We start from the raw sequence: 20945 nt of genomic DNA, 5'->3' as shown, positions 1-20945 counted from the left end.
GTGCTTATGAGTTAAGAAAATATAATCGGAGTGTTATGTTATAATAATGGAACTAAGTTAAATTAAGTTTATTTGATAAGTTTAATGAGTTAAATAAATTATGATATATATACTAAATTTAATAAAAACGTTAAATTATCTGTATAATTCCGATTAATTGCTTGGTGGTAACCCGTCCGTCCGACGACCGCATACCGTTACTTACAACACTGATATTTTCCAATGTTCTGACTTGTTATTTCTGATGTTTTAACTTATAATTATAATTCAAGAAATTTATTTTGATTTTAACACTAAATTTAACTCGAATTACAAATCAAACATCTAGAGGGAGGAAAATATTATAGAAGGAAGCAAAGTCAATCAGTACCGATATATCACCACTTAAACTCAAAATCCAGGGGCATCCACCCCTGCTTGTAAGTGAGTTGCTCTAGTGTTGGAAAAAAATAAACTAAACACGTAAATGTACTGTGGGCCATCATTTAAACATATATATATATATAGTTCATGTTAAGCTTGACGCAATTCGAATTTATTTGGTGCAGATCAAAGAAACAATAAAAGTAAGCAGACCGTTCAAATTGCCAAATCTTATGATGCCATGGATAGCTAAACAATTTCAAAACTAGACCAAACTTCACAAGTGCTATTTTAACCTTGTGTGAAAATTTGTACATGAACTGAAAACTTTGTACGAATCATATAAAAAATTGAAAACTTAATTTCTACGAATATTTGCATTAGCTAGCTTTCCGACTTGAAATGCTTTAATGGATCAGGTGATATTGATGCCAAACTTTCTGTGCACCCATTATATATATTTGAGAAAGAAAGGAATAAAGTTCTACAGGAAGAAAGAGAGAAGGAAAGTATAACAACACTGGAAGCATCTTCAGACAGCTAACTTTCACAGTTTTCAAATATAATTGACTAGCAACAGCCTCTAGATCTTCACCTTTATATTTGCAGATGAATTGAAACAAAGCACAAGCTTCCCAATTAATTACATTGCTCCAAATTTCGCCAAGTTCTGAGCCTTACTTCAAATATTTTCTATCCCCTAAATTTTAAAAATATACAAGAAAATAATGGCAAGAATAATGGTAGGAGCAGGAGCAATTTTTGTATGCATTCTTATTGTGATCATGGATGTAATTGCTGGTATTCTTGGAATTCAGGCCGAGGTTGCTCAAAATAAGGTAATTACAACATTTTCCAAACTGTACCTATTTAAAATTTCCTTGCAAAAAATTATGATCATGTTTATGTGTTTAGTAGGCCATTCATGTTAAAGAAAATATAACTACAAATTGAATCTAAAGACTGGTCATCCAATAAATCTTCCATTTGACATTTTGACGTTGAAAATTAAACAAAGGGATAAGTAATTTTCTTCTCAGAAAATTTGTCATTTAATTGGAAAACATATGATTTTATGATTTTTATAAAGAATGTGTTCTCTAGCTAGTTTGCATGCATGCATGTTTGGTCTGACTGAAGCATAAATAATTAAATCCTTAGGTTGGATTAAAAAATAATATGACATGCATGAACTCAAACATGGAAAATGATGAGTTCTAATGCGTTACATCATATATATATGTATTATTATACATGCCATTAACACATTTCATCTCTTTTATTATTGTTTTCTCGGTAATAGGCGCCCAATATGAGGGTGTTTATCTTTGAGTGTAAAGAACCAGTATATCAGGCATACAAGCTTGGTGTTGCAGCAGCAGCCCTTCTGGCACTGGCACATGCATTGGCAAACTTGCTTGGAGGATGTGTTTGCATTACCTCCCAAGAGGAGTACTTCAGGTCATCTATCAATAGACGGTTGGCTGCATGGACCCTCGTGCTTTCATGGTATATATAAACACTTTCATAATCTTATTATATTTTCTTAATGTCACTTTATTTTATTTTTTTTGGTTCATTCATCCCAGGCAGTGTTTTAATATTCGGTTTATATGCAGTATGTGGCCATGCGGTACGGATTTTATATATGCGGATTTTAAATGAGAATATATATATAAACAAGTATACGGTAATATATATGTGGTATAAACTACTGTTAATATACTCTAAACTGGTATTTTTATCACTGTTATATAATGTACTCTAAACCAGTAATATGTGGTATAAAACACTGTTAATACACTCTAAACCGGTAATATGCTATAAAGCGCATATTCAGACCGAATATAAATTTTCTATTCAGATTGTAACCGAATATTAGACCGAATAGACCGAATATTACTACACTGATCCCAGGTCCCAGCTATACTCTTCATGAGAGGCCGAAATTGTGGAAATTAAAAGTACAATTAAGCCCAAACCAGTTGTAACATTGGAAAAGCAACATATACCACATGGCCTAATTTCGGCCCAAATTGAGTTCAAGTCATTCAGCCCAACTGTATCTTAGCCCACAAAATAAAATTAATAACACAAAGAAATGAAAAAAAAAAAAAAAAAACAGAGAGCTGGAAATTAAAACTCTTAACAAGTGTTTATTATGTAACTAGGATTGCACTTGTGGTTGGATTCACACTGTTGCTTACTGGTGCCTTAGCCAATGCCAAAACAAAGGCGACATGCGGGTTCGCGCACCGCCATTTCCTGTCCATTGGAGGAATCCTCTGTTTTGTGCATGGTATTGTCAGTATTGCTTATTACGTTAATGCCACTGCCTCTGCATGGGAAGGAGGCTATCCAACTGTCAATAGAGAAGTTCATAGTACCGTGCCAGTAAGTACTCAGGTTCAGGTTGTATAGAAATATTTGCTGATGTCTGATATTGTTTCATTTTAATTACATTAATTTGTTCCATTACTTTGAGCTGTATATCGGCAATGTGAATTATGTTTTCTATTTTTGTTATAACCCAAGGTTTGTGTGTTATCATATTTTTCTTTTTGAAGATCTATATCGATATCTACATAAAAAAGTTTAAGTTTAAAAAATGTCAACTATATATGTCACATCACTAACACTCTTGTTCATCCGATTCTATTTTCTCTTCATATATGTAAATATGAACCAAGAAGGCTTATATTTTCTTACGTTCTACTGTTCTAGCATCGTATTTAAGTGAAAAAACATATGTTTGTACTCTTTAGGCCGAATTTTTTTTTTATAAACCATAATTAGAAAAAAAAAATTTATGAAACCAACATGATTACTTTTTTTTTTTGCAAAAACCATAAGAACTAAAATGTCATTTCGGTTCAGAATTTTTTTTTTTTTTTTGGGACTGAAATGACAATTTGGTCCAAGTATTTTTACAATTTTTCAACGTATTTTTTTCTCGAAATTTGTGAAAATGACTGGGACCAAAATGGCATGCCGGTTCTTATGAATTTTGTAAAAATCAAAGCAATCAAGTTGGTTTGATAAAATTTAATTTTATTTTTATGGATGGTTTAAAAAAAATTCCTTTAGGCCTATACTACCAAATTATCAACACTCATCTATAAAATTTTACTATGCATATATTTGTGTTTAATTAAGAGAGACCATAAATTTGTGTTTCTTATTTTTTTAGAGTGATACTATGGTACTATGGATAGTGCATATTAGTTTGTACTGTGGTTCCATATTTTCGTTTGCAAAGTCTAAATGGTTAATTAGAACCGCTCGATGTGATATTCATATGAAAAAGTACTTGATGACTAAATTTTACATTTTTTTTTAATTTCTTTTACTATTTTTTAAAATATATAGAAAATAACTATTTTTGAATGATCTAGAATTCTTAGATTATGCATAATTCTGAAAAATGTAAAATTTAGTTTTCAATTACATTTTATATGAAGCATGATCGCCCTTTATATATATTACCGTAGCCTCACTCTTTATATTATATACATCAATAGAGATGTGAATAAAAAATTATTAATTCTTGTCAAATTATTTGTAAATCATTTCCAAATCACGTGCTTATTACTGTAGTACTTGGATCAAATGTTACTCACACTATATAAGTTTCAGCAGAACACATTGTCTCCTATATTCATACTTATCCCGTGAAAACTTTGTTTTTTACAACTCCTTGGCTTGGTTGCCTCTAAAAATATATTTATCTTGAGTAAATAGTCGGATATTAAATTGTTGATGAGAAATTTACTAACATACTGTCCATCATACAGTTATAAGGCATTAGAGAAAACTAATTTAAAATTTAATTGTTATTATACTCTATATGAAATCTGCAAAAAAAAAAATTAGTGTTTTAATATTTTGTTTTTTTAAACATTTCTTAAAGATTAGATCTCTTACGGAATAATGATGTTAGTTCTCATATCTACAAAACTTAGTTATTAACTTAATTTTGGTGATAAACCTTTTATTATTATGTGGATGAATCTAATGGGCATTGATATCCTTTCTAAATTAATATGAGCTCAAAACTCTTAATTTATATTTAAGTTCAAAGATTTACTACGTACATTAAGTTTAGGTAGCTCAATTGTTAAAAAAGGAAATAGAAACTTAAAAATCATTATGGTTAATTTGATATTCAGAAAAATGTTGATTGTTAATAAACACAACATTTTTGAAGTTTTTTTTGGTCAAGCTAGTTAGAAGAGTTCATGAGTATGCTGGTAAGGTTTGGACTAAACACAACTGCCACTTAGCATTGGCTCAATGAAATCCGAATAAAATCTTATTTTGCTTTCTTTTGAATCAGGGTGCGGGGAAGGGAGCGCTCTAGTAAAATTTAAATAAATGTAACTTTAATTTTAATTGAGAACTATGCACAATTTGATGCAAGACATCATGAACACATATTATTAAAAAAAAACTGATGTTGAATTTATTTGTTATAAGAAAAAACACAACAAAATATGGAGTAATTATTTAAACTCTAATTTTAAGTATTACCAAAAAATTGTTTATAAAACAATTTTTTAATAGGCCTAGTTTTTATTAAACAAGCAATACAACATCTTTCCCAATTGATTTCAAATAGATATATTTTTTTAAATTAATATTGTAATCATTTGGTATCTCAAAAATATATAAATTGTATTTATTTGTTATCTAAAACAATATTGTATTTTTTTTAGTACAATATCATTTTAAATAAAATGAAAATTATACCAGAAATCAATCCTCATGACCCGGTAAACATTGGAAAATTTGTACTTGAATTGGATTTTGGACTTGAATTCATATAATATATTAGACCAAGGACCTATGTACAAACATTGAATGCCAAAACAAGCTAAACAGTAATATGTTAGAAGGGATAGAGAAAACTATGAACCATCAAAGACCAAAATACAGAAAACTACGATTTTCTTTTTTTCATTTTCTAAACAGTTTCTCTTCCATTACACTGTATAAATCATGATATGAAAAAAGAAGAAGTAAAACTATGAATAAAGAATTACTTTCTACATCTGACAAGCGTCATACTTACAGAAAAGGCCTTTTTTCTAAAATCAGATACTTTATCAAACCTATGATAAAATCAAAGAATTATAACAGGAAAAAAATGAACATCAAACTTCTGGCAAATCAGAGACACTGTCAACCGACTCCGACCTTTGGTGGTTGGTATTCTCTGAGATTGAAGACTGTGCTTCTGACCGTGCATCTGAGTCTCCTGTGCCTTCTACCGAGAATTTCTTGCTGTGGTGCTTTCTACTGCGGCTCATCTTGACTATGCGAGACAAGGCTTGCACAACATCTCTCATAGAGGGCCGTTTACGCGAGACTCGATTTACACACTTGTATGCAAGTGCTGCCATGTCATTTAGTTCCTCTAAGTCGAAGGAGCCTTCAAGCTGCGAGTCAGCTACCTCCTCCCACCCTGATTTTCCCTCAGTGTTTATCGCTGCCTACATTTGATTAGCAATGCAAATTTGGAATTTTAAAGAGGGGTAGAGGCACGTTGTCAAAAAAAAAAATGCCACTTTTGAATAATGACTGTGCCCGACGCAAAGATGAAAATACCCTTATCATATGGGGGAAATCTGAAACAAATTAGATGTATTATGATAAACTTACAAGTTCAACATATTCCATGAGGCCGTGTTGCGGGTTTCGGCCAGCAATCAACTCAAAAACCAATACACCATAACTATACACATCACTTTTCTTTGTGAAATTTCGAGATGAGACATATTCCGGGTCAAGATATCCAAATGTACCCCTCAAGCTAGTAGAAGTGCGGCTGACCATTTCTTCTCTTGACAATCCAAAATCTGCTACCTAGGAGAAAAGATGTTTACTCATTATCTCAAATTCCCTAATTTTGCAGCTTCTACAACCCAAATCTTCTGTTGAATTTAGCCTAGTTTAACAAAAGCAGTTCAGATAATGAATTAATTTTATCCAAGACTAAATTTTTCTCACTGAAACCCATTTTGTTCTATTTTACCCTTGGCAGTTGTGCAAGCAAATTATGACAATTTGCTGCAAAGTTCAAAGCAAAAACTGTTCTAATTTGATTAAATAAATCCAAAATTCATAATATACAAGAAGGATGCAAAATTATAATTTATAATGAAATGAACATACTCTTGCCCTCATTGAGCGGTCTAACAAAATATTGCCCGATTTAATATCACGGTGGACAACTGGTGGAACAGCCTGTAATAAATAATAAATGTGAAAAAATAATTTGTATATGATCAAATTACTGTTATTGAATTATTGCTTCTTCTTTTTTTCTCTTACGCCATCATGGAGGTACTCCAATCCTCTGGCAACATCAATTGCTATGCTCACTCTCTGATTCCATTTCAATGCCTCTCGATTTTCCCCTTTAATCAAATAATGAAAAAAAAAAGATTAAAACACCACTAAATTCATTGGAAAAGTAGCATAAGAATTAGCGGGAAAAAAAGAAGATAAATTAGACCTTTGCAATCAAATTGTAATACTACATTTGAGGACACAATATAAAGCAAGATATTTCTCAATTATAAAAATAATAGAGGTGTATAAAGTAAAATACCATATAAGTGAGAAGACAGGCTTCCATTAGGCATGAACACATATATAAGCATATGTTGCCCCTTCTCGGCACAATATCCTACCAAATTTACAAGGTTTCTATGGTGTAACCTTCCAAGTAGCAAAACCTACCAATTAAAAATAAAATAAAATATACCAACCAGAAACAGAATGGTTTGATCACAATGCTGATTTGCACCCTCAAAAAAATTTCATGCAGAACAAAGCCATCTATCCTAGCCAATAAGCACGCAATTATCATGCTTATTTGATCACATTCAGGGTTTTCTCACAAAAAACATGAAGTTAATAAAACTATAAGCATGCTGAGTAGCTGAAAAGAAAATAATCAACAAGATATACAAACCTCATTATGGAACTCCTTTTCCCCTTGCTTCGAATCATTGGCAAGTACTTTGACAGCAACTATTTCTCCAGTACACATTTGGGCCTTGTAAACTGGTCCAAAAGCACCTTTTCCTATCAGTGCTGTGAAATTAGCTGTTGCCTTCTGCACATCCCTAATTTTATTAACAGTAAGCAAAAAAAATTTTAAGTTCAGAGGTTTAAAGTAAGAAATTATGTGTAATATTTCAAACCATACCAATTACTCAGGCAGAAGCAGTGTGCATGTGGGTTGGCACGGGACCAATGGTGAGGGTGTGTTCTCTAAATTAAGGTTTTAGACTACTTGTACTGGTCAGCATGGTAAATAAAACCCAGCAAATTATCAGGAAATTCAGATATGGATTCTGAACATACTTGTAAGAATACTTGGGTATGCCAGAAACAGAAATGGCATTTTTACGCTTTTTCCCTTCCAACCAGAGAGCTGGACCGTGCCCATCCTCCACAGACAACTTTGGTGAGTCCGGGCCCACTGTTGAGTCCGACAGCTCTGCACAATTGTTGGTACTACTTGAACGAAACGGTACAGTGGAGTTCCTTCTAGAACTGCTATTTCCGATTTGTGACCTCGACTTGCGAAATTTGATGCAAAATAAAGCACTAATTGCTATAAATATCCCTATGACTACACCTACTGTTACGCCTATGATGAGACCACGTGACTCTTCGCTTTTCATCTTGGAGTTTTCAAGAAAATGGTACCATCTAGAGGATCTGAAGATTTGAAATTCAACTTCAACTTGTCTAAGCACCTGAAAAGAAGAGAGATAAAAACTAATGAGATGAATGTGCATCAGTACTGCCTGGTAATTACTGAATCAACAAGGAAAAAAAAACATATTGACAAAAGAACCCAAATCTGTTAGATAAGCAATACCACATAAGGAAAAGAAAAGACAAAAAGAAAAATAAATATATTATTAAGAGGATATGTAGTCAAAGGATACAAGACAGAAATAATATATGAAGAGAGGGGAGGAAAATAACTAAATAAAAATAAACAGGGATCATCAGTTTGGATCTGTAATGATAAATGCAAGGTTTTAGTCAACAACAAGAAGCAAAAGACCAAGATGTCATGATATTATTACCTTTACATAAACTAAGAAATCTTTAGGAAGAAGTGTCAAATTGTAATTCTTACTTGGTTTCAGTTTTAGATCAAACCTCCACCACTTTATAGATCCGAAAATTTAGCTGTTTCATACAATTGCAAAAAGTAAAATAATTCAGAAACTTACCATGGAAGTAATAATAGGGGTTTGCTCAATCAAATACAAATGTCTCCCCAATTATTCATGGTTTATTCTACCTTTTTCTTTGTATAGAAATTACAGAAAATATGAGGTTTATTCATCAAAACCAATTTAGACCCTGGAAGTTTAGGTGGAAATTGAAAAAAGAAAAAGAAAAAAAATGAACAGAAGCACCTAATGAATTGAAGAGACTCTCCCCAAGGTTTTTAACTAGAATGAATTTGTGAGATTATAATTTCAGAAAGTCAGGAAATTTAATACTTACAATATTTAGTTAATTCTGACCCCCAGAACGCTCCAGAATACCTAATTTTACAAATTTTCACAAAAGCCAAAACCCCAGAAAGAAACAAAACATGAAAAAGGCCGAAAATGAACAGTGGATAAATTTTCATGTTGAAAAGTAACATTGCACCAAATGAAGATTATTTTTTTTTTCTTTTTTCATACGGATCATTGCAGTCAGAGCTCAATCTGATAAAGACTCTAAATTGTTAAGAGATTTGGTGCGTATTCGATCAAAACAATGTCATAATTCCCAATTAGAAAATAACATAAAAATTGAATGGTAATTTGAGCACAGCTTAGCTCCCACATTTTAACTAAGAAGAAACAAAAAGAGAGAGAGAGAGGCATGAAATGGAAACAAAATCGTAAATGTGACTGATTAACAAAGCAAATGACCACAACCTTTAATTTTCCAAATACAGCACAAATAACAACGACACGATAACCACTAAAGTACAACTTTAATGCCATTAATGGTTTAACCTCCCAAAAAGAAGGTTTCAAAAGAAATATCATGAACTATCAATCCAAAAACCTTTAAAAGTTGAAAAAAGGAAGCAATTGGAACAAATCAATATATGTAAATGGTATAGCTTCTGGCGAAGATATATTCCTTATGAAAGAGGCATTGCACAAAAATAAGGAAAAATATTAAAAATTCAATGAATATCTAACCTTTCAGTCTTGTTTCAGATCGAAAATCGCTAATTGAGTCGTAAATGCACAAGGACTCGAGTAGAATTGAATCGACTTTGATCGAGAAAGAAGGTAAGGTAAGGCAGTAGGCACGACGAGTCGACGACCAGTGACTTTTGCAATTAAAATAAAAAAGGAGGGGGAAGATGTAAGAAAAAACAAGAGAGAGAAAGCATCGATGTAAGTAAAAACCTGACGCAGAGTATGTTCGATGCCCATCGGACCTACTTTGGTTCGATCGGTGTAGTTACCATCCGATTGCATCAATATTCGTGTGCCCGTATTAAAATCCGTGGGCGTGTGTATCAATTTCCGTGCGAACAGACTTAATGCTAATCATACGGTGTTATAGCTAATTAAATTTTAAAGTAGGTCCAATGCCCATCGGACCTAATCCTGTCTCGTAAATAACTGACACAGTGGGGTCTAGTTTAGAAAAACTGGATATCACCAGTCACCGTTCCTATTTGTCATTATTTATATTTTATTCCCTGAAAAAGCAGAGAATTAAATATTTCTAAGAAAAATTTATTGAGAAGGAGAAAATTGGAATAAAGACATAAAGTACACAGTTGTAAAAAGCAGGTGAATTAAATGTTCTGAAAACTTGAAATAAAGTTCAAAGTTCCTAAAAAAATTGAACAATATATTAAAAAAATGAGAAAGATTGAAATAAAATTCAAAGAACCTAAAAATATCTAGTAAAACTTATGGTAGCTTTTTTTTTTAATCTGGTGTTACGATAATATTCTTCATTATCCTTTCTTTTCTCCTAAAAATCCTGTCAAACATCATTAAAATATTAAAATAAATTGAAATATATATATATATATATATGAGATGGGCTATATATATATATATATATATATATATATATTTTTTAGAATAATTAAAATTGATATTATATTATCTAATGCCAACTTGGACCAAATAATATTATACCAATGTTAAATATCATGTCTAACAAAATTGACTAAATTAATATTTTTTGTGTGGAGGTCATGGATTTAATATCCAACTAACGTTTTATGAAAAATAGAAGCATAAAGCCTTCCTATTCTTAGAAAACAAAATTTGCACTTATATGACATATATCCTTTGCTCATAATTGGAACAGAAATTTGCATTTAGACACTCATATCTTGTATTAACTTATTACCCATCCCTGTTTCAAATGAATGGAATAATAAAGTTTGTGTAATATGTATCACATCTAGGGTGTAAACGGATACGGATAATACACTCCGTATTCGCTCCGTATCCGGAGATTATCTGAATCCTGATTAAACTGATATTAATAATTACAGATATAGATACGGATATATTTTGCATATGGTGAAATAATGACAGATACGGATATATATAATTTCATATCCATAGTTATCCGGATCCAAAATTGCTTCCAACCGGCTTCGGCTTTACTGTTCCGAATAAAAGTTGTTATATAATTATTTTATATTTATTTCAATCTTAATTGTGTGATAAATAATAATACGATCTGATTTCTAATTTAATTTACATCTTTGAAGTTGCATTTATATCTTTTGACTTGAATTTATCAAAAAGAGTATCTTTTGACTTGTATGTAACTTTTGCTCGGCTTGCACGTTCTTTTGGGTGCAGCCTCATATCTTAGATACTCACATCACGTTACCAATGATACCATGGAACCATCACATGATGGCTAATCAACTTTCCTAAATTATACAAACTTTAATTAAGATTAAAGATGAGATCATGAGATCCATTTAAGCAACTTTTATATTGGTGATTTTCTATACATCACCATTTAAGCGCATGTGCTGTTGATTAGTTGATTCCCATTATTTTTCAGAAATTTTCTTAAGACTATGTGATGTGCTTTAGTTGGTGGACAACCAAAAACGAAAATAAAAAATGTTACATATCTTTCTTTATTTTAATTATATGATCTTCCAAATAAAAAACGAAAGTCATCATTGTTGGAAATTTTTGAGATAATAATTGTGTTTATATGTTTGGTGGAGAAGACACGACATTGCTATTGAAGATGAGATAATTGTGTTTATATGTTTGACTGTGCAGCTCGGATAAATATTAAAATTCTCTAAATTTAGAACGTTTTAGTTTATCTATTTTTTTTTTTCTTTGTGCTACAAATAAAAATTTCCGTTAATTTTCTTCTTAGTTTTGTTTGAGTTATTTCTCAAGTTACATGCCCACCTATTTATGCTATTTTTAAGAAGATTTTAGACCTCTTACATCTCATACAAAATATCATTCTAAAAAATATTTTCCAAAATCATTCTAAACTTAGATATTTTACTAATTACTTCTTTATAATACGCACCTCCTAAATATTTCTATATACATTTTTAGCCTCAACTCTCAAGATATTTTCTTACAATATTCTAAAATCTAGATATTAACAAAACACTAAATTAAGTTTATGCATTCAACAATCATGACCATTGGTTAGTTGAACAAATTACCAATCTTTGTCATATACTTCACGCTTCAATATTTGCTGCTTGATGAATTAATAATCCAAATGACTTTCCTAATTGATCAAATTTCAAATGTTTGATTTGATTCGGTCCCACCAGGATTTAGACCTAAATCTGCTTGATCTACTCTATATATACAAAGTACAAATTAACAAAACATTCATTTTATAGTGAGAAATTTATATATATGCCCATCATAAGTTCAGAATTTAGATATATCCCCATCAAAATTTGAAAAATAGTTATTTCTCATCTAAACATACTTATTTTATAAATATCCCCATTTGTTAAGAGCATCTACATCTCTGGCATTATTAGAGTTTCTAATCTGATATGTCAGTTTCTAATTCAGTTTAGGAATGTGGGAGAGTTTCTTATTTAGAAACTATGCAATAAAGTTTATTATTAAGAAACTGTATATAAACTTCATGCTGGTCAAATAATTGGCTCATATTATTTCTCATTTTTAATTTGTTGCTGACATGATTTAATAGAAATTCTAAAATTAATTTTAGAGATGTCAGAGTTACAAAATTCAGATACCTTAATGTCTAAAAAACGGTTAATCGTTATTTAGAAACTCATTTGAGTTGTTAGAATATAGATGCTCTTAGTATTTGAAGCTATACCGGAGATCATAGTCTCGTTTCTTTGCCTCTTTTGACTCCCCTTCTCACTCTTCTTGTTTCTCTTCCTCGCTTTGCCTTGAAATTCAGTATTAGTACAACAATGTTAATGCAAGAGCAACACTAATTAACAAAAACTATTAAAATACAATACATTCAAGAGGAGGGTTTCAATGCCTCATGCCTTTCATACTTCGTCATACCTCATATTTTATATCTTCGTTTTTAAAGTCTATATTATCGATCCGAACCATTCAACATGATATCCATATTAAAATATGGTTAGGGATGAAATTTTATAATTTTTGAAAATTGTTTACTATTTTTTAAGATGAATAGAAAATCACTGTTTTTTGAACAGTCCAAAAACAGTGATTTTGTGCTTATCTTAAAAAATAGTAAAAAAAAAATTTCAAAAAATATAAAATTTCATCTCCATGCATATTTTAATATAAATATTATGTTAAGCGGTTCGGATTAACCGTTTGGACTTTAAAAATAAAAATATAAAATATGAGGTATAATGAGATATGAAAAATACGAAGCATTACAGATAAAGATGATCTTTTGATTATTGACAAGTTTTTGGCATCTTGTGACATTGCAGTACCAGCTCACATAATCAATTTCTCTTTTACAATCAATTTGCGCAGCAGTTGGATTAGTTGAGCACCCTGCTAACTACACCTAGAGGCTAGAGCAAATTAACAAATCAGTGAATCAAATTTACAAGAAAGACAAAAGAGTCAATGAATCGATGATGGATATTGACAATTTCACGAGTGTTTGTACGAATTTTGATACAGATTAGACGGTTTAGATCTGACTTTAAATGCAGCTTCACCCAATATGCTAATGCACTTTGGCAGAGTCTATACTCTCTATACACAAATATTTACTATTGCAAAAATATTAGAAGATTTGTTTTTTGTATGTAATTAAAACTTTATCGTTTTACCGCAGTTTTAATTAAGGTACGTATTTCTTTTTAAAATATGTGTTGGAAGTCAAGTCACTTAACATATTTTAAATATCTATGTATTACTACAGAAGATTTTGAAAAGTTTGAAAATGTAAAGTGTAATCCGATGTCATTAAAAAAAAGATATAAATGGATCCCTCTATTTTTATTAAATAGTTTGACTCGTCAGTTATATTGCTATTTATTTTTCCTTTAATAAAGTTTTAAAAAGAAAAAATGATTTTTTTTTTTTTTATGGAAGAACTTAGTCCTTGTTTTCTATCTCTCTCCACCCCAAAATATTATTGTTATATATTACTATTATTCTTATTATATAATTTGACTCGTCAACACGTAAACAATAATCTTTTCTGTGTTGTATAATTTCTGACAAATTCGTGGCGGTTTTTTTATGAGCTCTTAAATGATGGTCCAAGGAACTTAAAAAAAATGTTTGCTTTATTATTCAATATATTGGTCTTTATATTCAGCTTGTTAGTCATAATATATATATACTCAGATGTTGGTTTTTATTATACATCTTAATTATTTGATTTAAAATTGAATGTAAAATTCTTGTTGCATTCATTGATTTTAATTAGTATTCATCCACTGAAGCACCGTTGAAAAGTTAAATATATATAAACTCTGATTATATACGTGATCATCAAGTGAGACGTAACCGTCAGGATTTTGTCAAAATTCGTGCAAGATATCAAAAATGCTAAAGTCGTTGAGTCGTTGTCTTATTTGAGCCGACAATGCATTATCTAAAGATGAATTAGACACGTGATAATCAATCTAAAGGAACAAAAAGTAGAGATTCACAAAGTATAAAATTGTGAAGTACAAAAAAGGGAGCTATGATTTCCGCTCAAAATTTAAATATAGGCTCTGATTCGGCTCTTTTATTGATTCCACAAGCTTTTAATATATTTTTTTATTTCTAGTTTTTCTTTATATGTAGAGCTTTGCACATGCTATGAACTTTTGATACACATATTCTAAAATTTTCTTCCAATACATTTTGGGCAAAATTATTTGCATCTTTTAGTTTTAGGATAGCATGTTAAATTAGCTTTTCTTTTAATTGAATTTGGTGTAGTTAGTTATGAGTGAGTCTATGGTACTATGCATAGCACAGATGGGTCCGTACTACGGATCAATATTTTCGTTTTAAAAATTCTAACGGTCGCTCTGAACCGTTCAACATAGTTTCCATATGAATATGTATTTGCATACCGAATTTCACATTTTTTAGAATTTTTTTACTATTTTTTAAGATGGGTAGAAAATCACTTAATCTAAAAATTCGGGACCATCCAAAAAGAGTGATTTTCTACCTATCTTAAAAAATAATTAAAACATTCTAAAATATGTAAAATTTAGTCTGCAACTATATATTCATATTAAAATCATCTTGAATGGTTTGGATCGACCGTTATAATTTTCAAAACGAAGATATTGATCCGTACTATGCATAGTACCATAGACTCACTCGTTAGTTATTATCTAACAATTAGAAATTTAACAATTCAATTTTAATGTGCTGCTGCTTATGTAGTTAGAGCTTAAATGAGAAGATAATAATTACACATTAGGTAGGTCCTTTTGCCTTTAACGATAATAATTACACATCAGAATTCAGAAGGCGATAATTGATTGATAATTAGCACCACAAAAAGAACCGTTAGTCCGTTACCGTTACACGGGATACATCCGCCAACTGTTCAGACTTACCCAATTTTACTTGGACTCTTCTTTTACGGATTTATAAAACAAACCAATATGGGCCGAAGCCCATAACGCCCAATAGCGACAACAACACACCAATATGGGCCGAAGCCCATAACGCCCAATAGCGACAACAGCACAATTCAACTATTCTCTTCCTCTCCAACTTGACAAAAACAATTTTTATATATGGTGGATATGCTTATATTAATTTCATCTTAGTTTCTCTAGGTTATGAGACTGACAAACATATATTTTCGAGTACCTAGGTCGACATTACAATATATATATATATGAGTTAGGCTGGGGTGCTATGGATAGCATAGTGGCCTCTATGCTACGGCTCAATATTCGAGTTTTCAAAATCCAAACGGTCGATCCGAACCGTTCATCTTATTCTCCATATTAATATCTGCTTGGAGACCAAATTTTACATTTTTCTGAATTTTTTTACTATTTATTAAGTATTTTACAAAATTGTTGATCCAACGGTGGCTGCACAAAACAGTAAAACCGTTGGATTAGTGATTTTCAAAGTGGCTTAATAAATAGTAAAAAAATTCAGAAAATTATAAAATTTGGTCTCCAAGCAGATATTAATATGGAGAATAAGATGAATGGTTCGGATCGACCGTTTGGATTTTGAAAACTCAAATATTGAGCCGTAGCATAGAGGCCACTATGCTATCCATAGCACCCCAGCCTAACTCTATATATATATATATATATATATATATATAATCAGTGTTAAAAAATAATACTAAACTAGTTTTAGAGTATCTCTGAACAAATCAATAAGCAATAGTGTCCAGAGAAAAGTTTAACTGATTTTTTTATTCGTAACATAAAAAAAAAAAATTAACTTCATACAACAAATGCGGAATTATTCCTTATTCCACGTTTTGCATGGAGAAAAATGCGAAATAATTCAGTATTTTTGCCTTAGCCGTTGAGAGCATAGTGACAAATGAATTATTCAGTTCGGTTCGATGAGATCAAAAATTTATAATTTGAAAATAATTTGTGTATAATTCGGAAATGATTCGGAATTATCCGGACTAGAGATCTCAGTCCTGCAAAAGAGCAAAAAAAAATGAATTATTCAGATTTAATTCACAAATTGTGTGACTATGGTTGAGACTTGAGAGCACGCTGCGAGAGGCGAGAATATATTTTTTCATGTCATCCCATTTTATATTATGTACTTTGAAGTGATATATTTTCATCCTTTATGATGTACTTTGACATCATCATTGTGTATTTTATAATTCTCTTCTTTACTTATTGTTAGTTTACTTTATATTGTAATTATTATTCTTATTGAATAATCAATTTCATAAAAAATATATATATAATCAAACGCAGAATATATAATTATATATGCAAACACAAAATATTACCAATAAGCAACTGTTTTTTGCAAGCTATAACGCTAAATTATTCAGCGTTTGTGACAGGTCGCATGCTCAAAATTTAATATTTACTGAAATTTATAAAAACTCCTTGGGTACTTAATTAACCCTTTCCTTTCCTAAAAAAAAAATAGATACTCTTAATTTGAAATATTTACCAAGGCAAGTGTTCCAAATTCTATGTTACAGAACTAATTACTAAATATATGCACATTATTCAAATCTTATTATATATTTTTTTTCGGCATTGTTATAATTTTAACCTTATATTTTAAAAAGTGAAATCACAAATTAAATGACTAGAAAAATGTACAAAACAACACGAGGTCTTGCATCCAGTGACCATATATTTTTCCTTGTTATATCTGATTGTGTTTCAAAACATAGCTTCATTACGTGGCATAGATATATATATATATATATATATATGAGGTGGGCTACGGTGAGTTGCGAATTAAAACGCGTTTCTACTTCACGCCGTATTTTTATTTTGAAAGTCCAAACGACCGATTCGAACCGTTAGATATTTAATCCATATTGAAATGTGATTGGAGACCAAATTTTACATTTTTTGGAATTTTTTACTATTTATTAAGCATTTTTGAAAATTGCTGTTTTGCTGTGAACAGTAAAAAACAGTAAAAATTTTCTGGATCATCAGATCAGCGACTTTCAAAATTGCTTAATAAATAGTAAAAAAATTCCAAAAAATGTAAAATTTGGTCTCCAAGCACATTTCAATATGGAGAACAAGATTAACGGTTCGGATTGACATTTTGAACTTAAAATCGCAAAATATGAGCGTGAAGTAAAATAGTCGCTTTACTTCACAACTCACCGTAGCCCACCTCTCTCTCTCTCTCTCTCTCTATATATATATATATATATAAACTTGGCTTATGGCTTCATGGCTTAAAATCAATATATATGTCAATATAACACCAAAGTATTAATTACCAGCGAGTAGAACTAGAGTGTTCTTAAGTTCACCAAGTCTCTTGGTGAACTCAAGTCTAAAACATGTCAAATCGGCTTCAAATGATGAATCCGAACTGTTGAAACTCACATACCTTACGAGTGATGTGTCTACATGTGAAAATTTTAAACATTTGAATTAATTTATTATAAAGTCAAGCGGTCAAAAAATGTTCAAAAAATTAATTTATTAAGCTTCTAATTTTGACTGCTTGATTTTATACTAAATTAATTTGAATGTTTAAAATTTTCACATGTAGACAGATTATTCGTAAGATAGATAGATCTTAATGGTTTGAATTTGTAATTTGAAGCCGATTTGATGGGTTTTAGATTTGAATTCACCAAAAGGCTTGGTGAACTTAAGAACACCCTAGTTCTACTAACACCATATTTGTACGACCTACGGGTCTTTTGGTAAAAAAAAAAAAAAAACACCATATTTGTATATGCCAGAGTTTGATTGGCATGCGATCAATAGTATAGTGACATGTGTTATAGCTTCTAAAATTTATTTTATAGGTTTACAAATCTATACTGTTGAAGCTACTCTATTTAAAAGTGATGGGTTTACATATAAATTTTAAAATATTTAAATTTATTAATTTAGAATAAAGTCACGAAGGGGTGAAGTGGTTAAACATGAATACATTTAAAATTAATTTATAAATTATTATTTTTGACCGCTTAACTTTGTACAAAATGAATTCAAAAATGTATAAACTTTGTATGTAAAAGCATAATTAACTTGTGAAGTAGATATATTTCATTGGTTCGAATTCTTCGTTTGAAACCTATTTGATAGGCTTTCGAGGCGATACATGCTAGCCTAATTTGATTGTATATATTCTCTCTCTCTCCCTATATATATATAGATAGAGAGAGAGAGAGAGAGAGTTGGGCTACGTGCTTCGCGAAATAAAATGAGTATTTTACTTCACACTCATATTTTACGATTTTAAAGTTCAAAACGTTGATCCAAACCGTTCAAGTTGATATCCATATTAAATTGTTCTTGGAGACGAAATTTTATATTTTTTGGAAAAAATTTTACTATTTTTGTTAGAATTTTTTAAAATAGCTTTTCTTGATGGTCCAGAATTTTCTGAAAAATAGTGATTTTCAAAAATTCTAAAAAAAAATAGTAAATTTTTTTCAAAATTTGTAAAATTTGGTCTCCAAATACAATTTAATATGGAGATAACCTTGAACTGTTCGGAACGATGTTTTAAACTTTAAAATTGAAGATATAGACGCGAAGTAAAACACTCGCTTTACTTCGCGAAGTACCGTACGTACGTAGCCCAACTCTCTCTCTATATATATTATATACAAACAAACTTGAAATTATAAATAAGAAAAACAAAATCAGATCAACCATATATATCCATATACATATTGATTGCATGTTTTTACAATCTATGTACCTTATATATATATAGTTTCCTACCAAATTTGAGAGAATGTACAGATAATAATACACGTACATCGTCCGGTGAAATATATACAAAGGAAAATAGGATAGCTATGACCGACTGACACCATCAGCAGCATCTTTTTTTTTTTTTTGAGGAAACACCATCAGCAGCATCTGATCTGATCTCAAGTGCAAGGTACTTATTAGAACAGGAAAGCAGTAGGTGTATATGCAGTAGGAACTTCCATTTCCCTGCATGTGTAATTACAGATCAATGTATATAAAGATATTATTAATTGTGATCATAACTTCTTAATTATTATTTGGAAAAAGGAATTTTTTTTTAAAAAAAAAAATAAGAGACTTTTTAATATTCTTTTAGTTAATATAACAAGAGTGAGTCTATGATACCATGCATATCATGGGTTGGTCCGTAATACGGATCAATATTTTTGTTCTCAAAATTCTAATGGTCAATCCGAAGATATAGTTCAACATAATCCCTATGTGAATATGTAATTGCAGACCAAATTTTATATTTTTTAAAATTTTTTTTACTATTTTTTAAGATAGGTAGAAAATTACTTGATTTGATAATTCTGAACCATCCAAAAACAGTAATTTTCTACCTATCTTAAAAAATAGTAAAAAATATTCTAAAAAAATATAAAATTCGGTATGTAAGTACATATTCATATAAAAATTATGTTGAACAGTTCAGATCGACCGATAAGATTTTAAAAATAAAAATATTGATCCGTATTACGGACCAAATCGTAATATGCATAGTACCATAGACTCACTCATATAACAATCATATAGATGTTTTACCTAAAATCTTCAGTTCTTGATTGCACCACCCCTCGACCTGTCCGCTTAGTGGAGTTGCGAACTGTCGAACCGCACTTTCTGGCTTGATGATCCGCATCCTCTAAAATATCGCCAAGTGAAGGTCGCCAATGTCCAGAAAACATCTTTCCGGGTCCCACTCGTCGGTGCCTCTTCCCCCTATACCTGCCCGTATCAGATGATGGAGCCTCCTGTACAGCTGGTCGAGTGGCTAACAATACGTCCTCGGGCTGAGCAGCACGGCAACCGCATTGCACCATCTCAAAAATTCTCATGAGGTTAGATATCAGTGGAAGCAAATAGTGCTTTAGCTTTTTAGTTTGGTTTCCTATAGCTAGAGCTAGTTTGTAATAGAACGATTGTTTTTATTAATTTTGATGTATTTCGAAGCTCTCTCTCTCTCTCTCTTTTATTCTTTCGTGAGAATTCTGCATAGTCTTTGGTTAGGATTTTATAGAAGGTAAATGAGTAATGAAAATTACCAAGATGCCCCGGAGTGAATGGCATCAGCGGGGGTATTTTCGGAACAACTGGTTTTATGTGGATTGTGTCGCAACAGCAAATGTGACGCGACATTTAGTCGATGTCACTGGATGTATATATCTTCTGCCACGCTGGCATGAACGCTGTTACTTCGATGTAAGGGCATTTAGATTTGATGTTGAAATGATTGATGATTCATTCTTAGATTTTCTTTTCCAAATGGATATTTTTTTGTGTGGAGTGTGGACCATGCACTTAATTATATGTTGCTCTATTGTTTTTTTCTTTTCTTTTTTTTTCTAGTAGAAGAGCTGCATGCAAACAGGGGAGCACTCAGGATTTTCGTCGGCAGGGCAGGATTATCGAATCAGATTTAAAT

General features: G+C 30.9%; 2 protein-coding genes and 1 long non-coding RNA gene across 4 annotated transcripts; 1 reads left to right on the top strand and 2 right to left on the bottom strand.

Annotated features, from left to right (window-relative positions):
• The first annotated feature begins 956 nt into the window (after positions 1-956).
• On the top strand, positions 957-2995 carry LOC144569578 (protein VASCULATURE COMPLEXITY AND CONNECTIVITY-like). Its single transcript, XM_078320017.1, has 3 exons — positions 957-1202; positions 1667-1872; positions 2535-2995. The coding sequence occupies exons 1-3, from the start codon at positions 1092-1094 to the stop codon at positions 2782-2784; spliced, it is 567 nt and encodes a 188-aa protein (XP_078176143.1). The 5' UTR covers positions 957-1091; the 3' UTR covers positions 2785-2995.
• A 2313-nt stretch (positions 2996-5308) lies between these two features.
• On the bottom strand, positions 5309-9727 carry CRLK1 (Protein kinase superfamily protein). 2 transcript variants are annotated; one of them, XM_078319321.1, is made up of 8 exons: positions 9603-9727; positions 7738-8135; positions 7343-7496; positions 6977-7103; positions 6697-6782; positions 6538-6609; positions 6025-6228; positions 5309-5855 (listed from the first exon to the last, which is right to left on the bottom strand). In XM_078319321.1, the coding sequence occupies exons 2-8, from the start codon at positions 8058-8060 to the stop codon at positions 5517-5519; spliced, it is 1305 nt and encodes a 434-aa protein (XP_078175447.1). In that variant the 5' UTR covers positions 8061-8135; positions 9603-9727; the 3' UTR covers positions 5309-5516. The 2 variants fall into 2 exon arrangements, with proteins under 2 accessions (XP_078175447.1, XP_078175448.1); XM_078319322.1 differs by lacking the exon at positions 9603-9727 and adding an exon at positions 8528-8562.
• Positions 9728-19185: 9458 nt separating this feature from the next.
• On the bottom strand, positions 19186-20772 carry LOC144569445 (uncharacterized). Its single transcript, XR_013516062.1, has 2 exons — positions 20066-20772; positions 19186-19486 (listed from the first exon to the last, which is right to left on the bottom strand). It is a non-coding gene; the product is annotated as an uncharacterized LOC144569445 (long non-coding RNA).
• Positions 20773-20945: the final 173 nt, after the last annotated feature.

This window comes from Carex rostrata, chromosome 18 (genome assembly GCF_964058835.1).
Source record: "Carex rostrata chromosome 18, lpCarRost1.2, whole genome shotgun sequence".
In the NCBI taxonomy this organism is placed as follows: domain Eukaryota; kingdom Viridiplantae; phylum Streptophyta; class Magnoliopsida; order Poales; family Cyperaceae; genus Carex; species Carex rostrata.
Note: the sequence above shows the minus strand (reverse complement) of the source record. Positions and strands in the feature narration are given on the sequence as shown.

Excerpts from the sequence above, each read along its gene's own strand:
- LOC144569578 (XM_078320017.1), top strand. The coding sequence starts at position 1,092 with ATGGCAAGAATAATGGTAGGAGCAGGAGCAATTTTTGTATGCATTCTT. Across the intron at positions 1,203-1,666 it reads CCGAGGTTGCTCAAAATAAG|GCGCCCAATATGAGGGTGTT; the intron begins GTAATTACAACA and ends TCTCGGTAATAG. Across the intron at positions 1,873-2,534 it reads TGGACCCTCGTGCTTTCATG|GATTGCACTTGTGGTTGGAT; the intron begins GTATATATAAAC and ends TTATGTAACTAG.
- CRLK1 (XM_078319321.1), bottom strand. The coding sequence starts at position 8,060 with ATGAAAAGCGAAGAGTCACGTGGTCTCATCATAGGCGTAACAGTAGGT. Across the intron at positions 7,497-7,737 it reads ATACCCAAGTATTCTTACAA|GGATGTGCAGAAGGCAACAG; the intron begins GTATGTTCAGAA and ends TAATAAAATTAG. Across the intron at positions 6,783-6,976 it reads CCTGTCTTCTCACTTATATG|GGGAAAATCGAGAGGCATTG; the intron begins GTATTTTACTTT and ends ATTTGATTAAAG.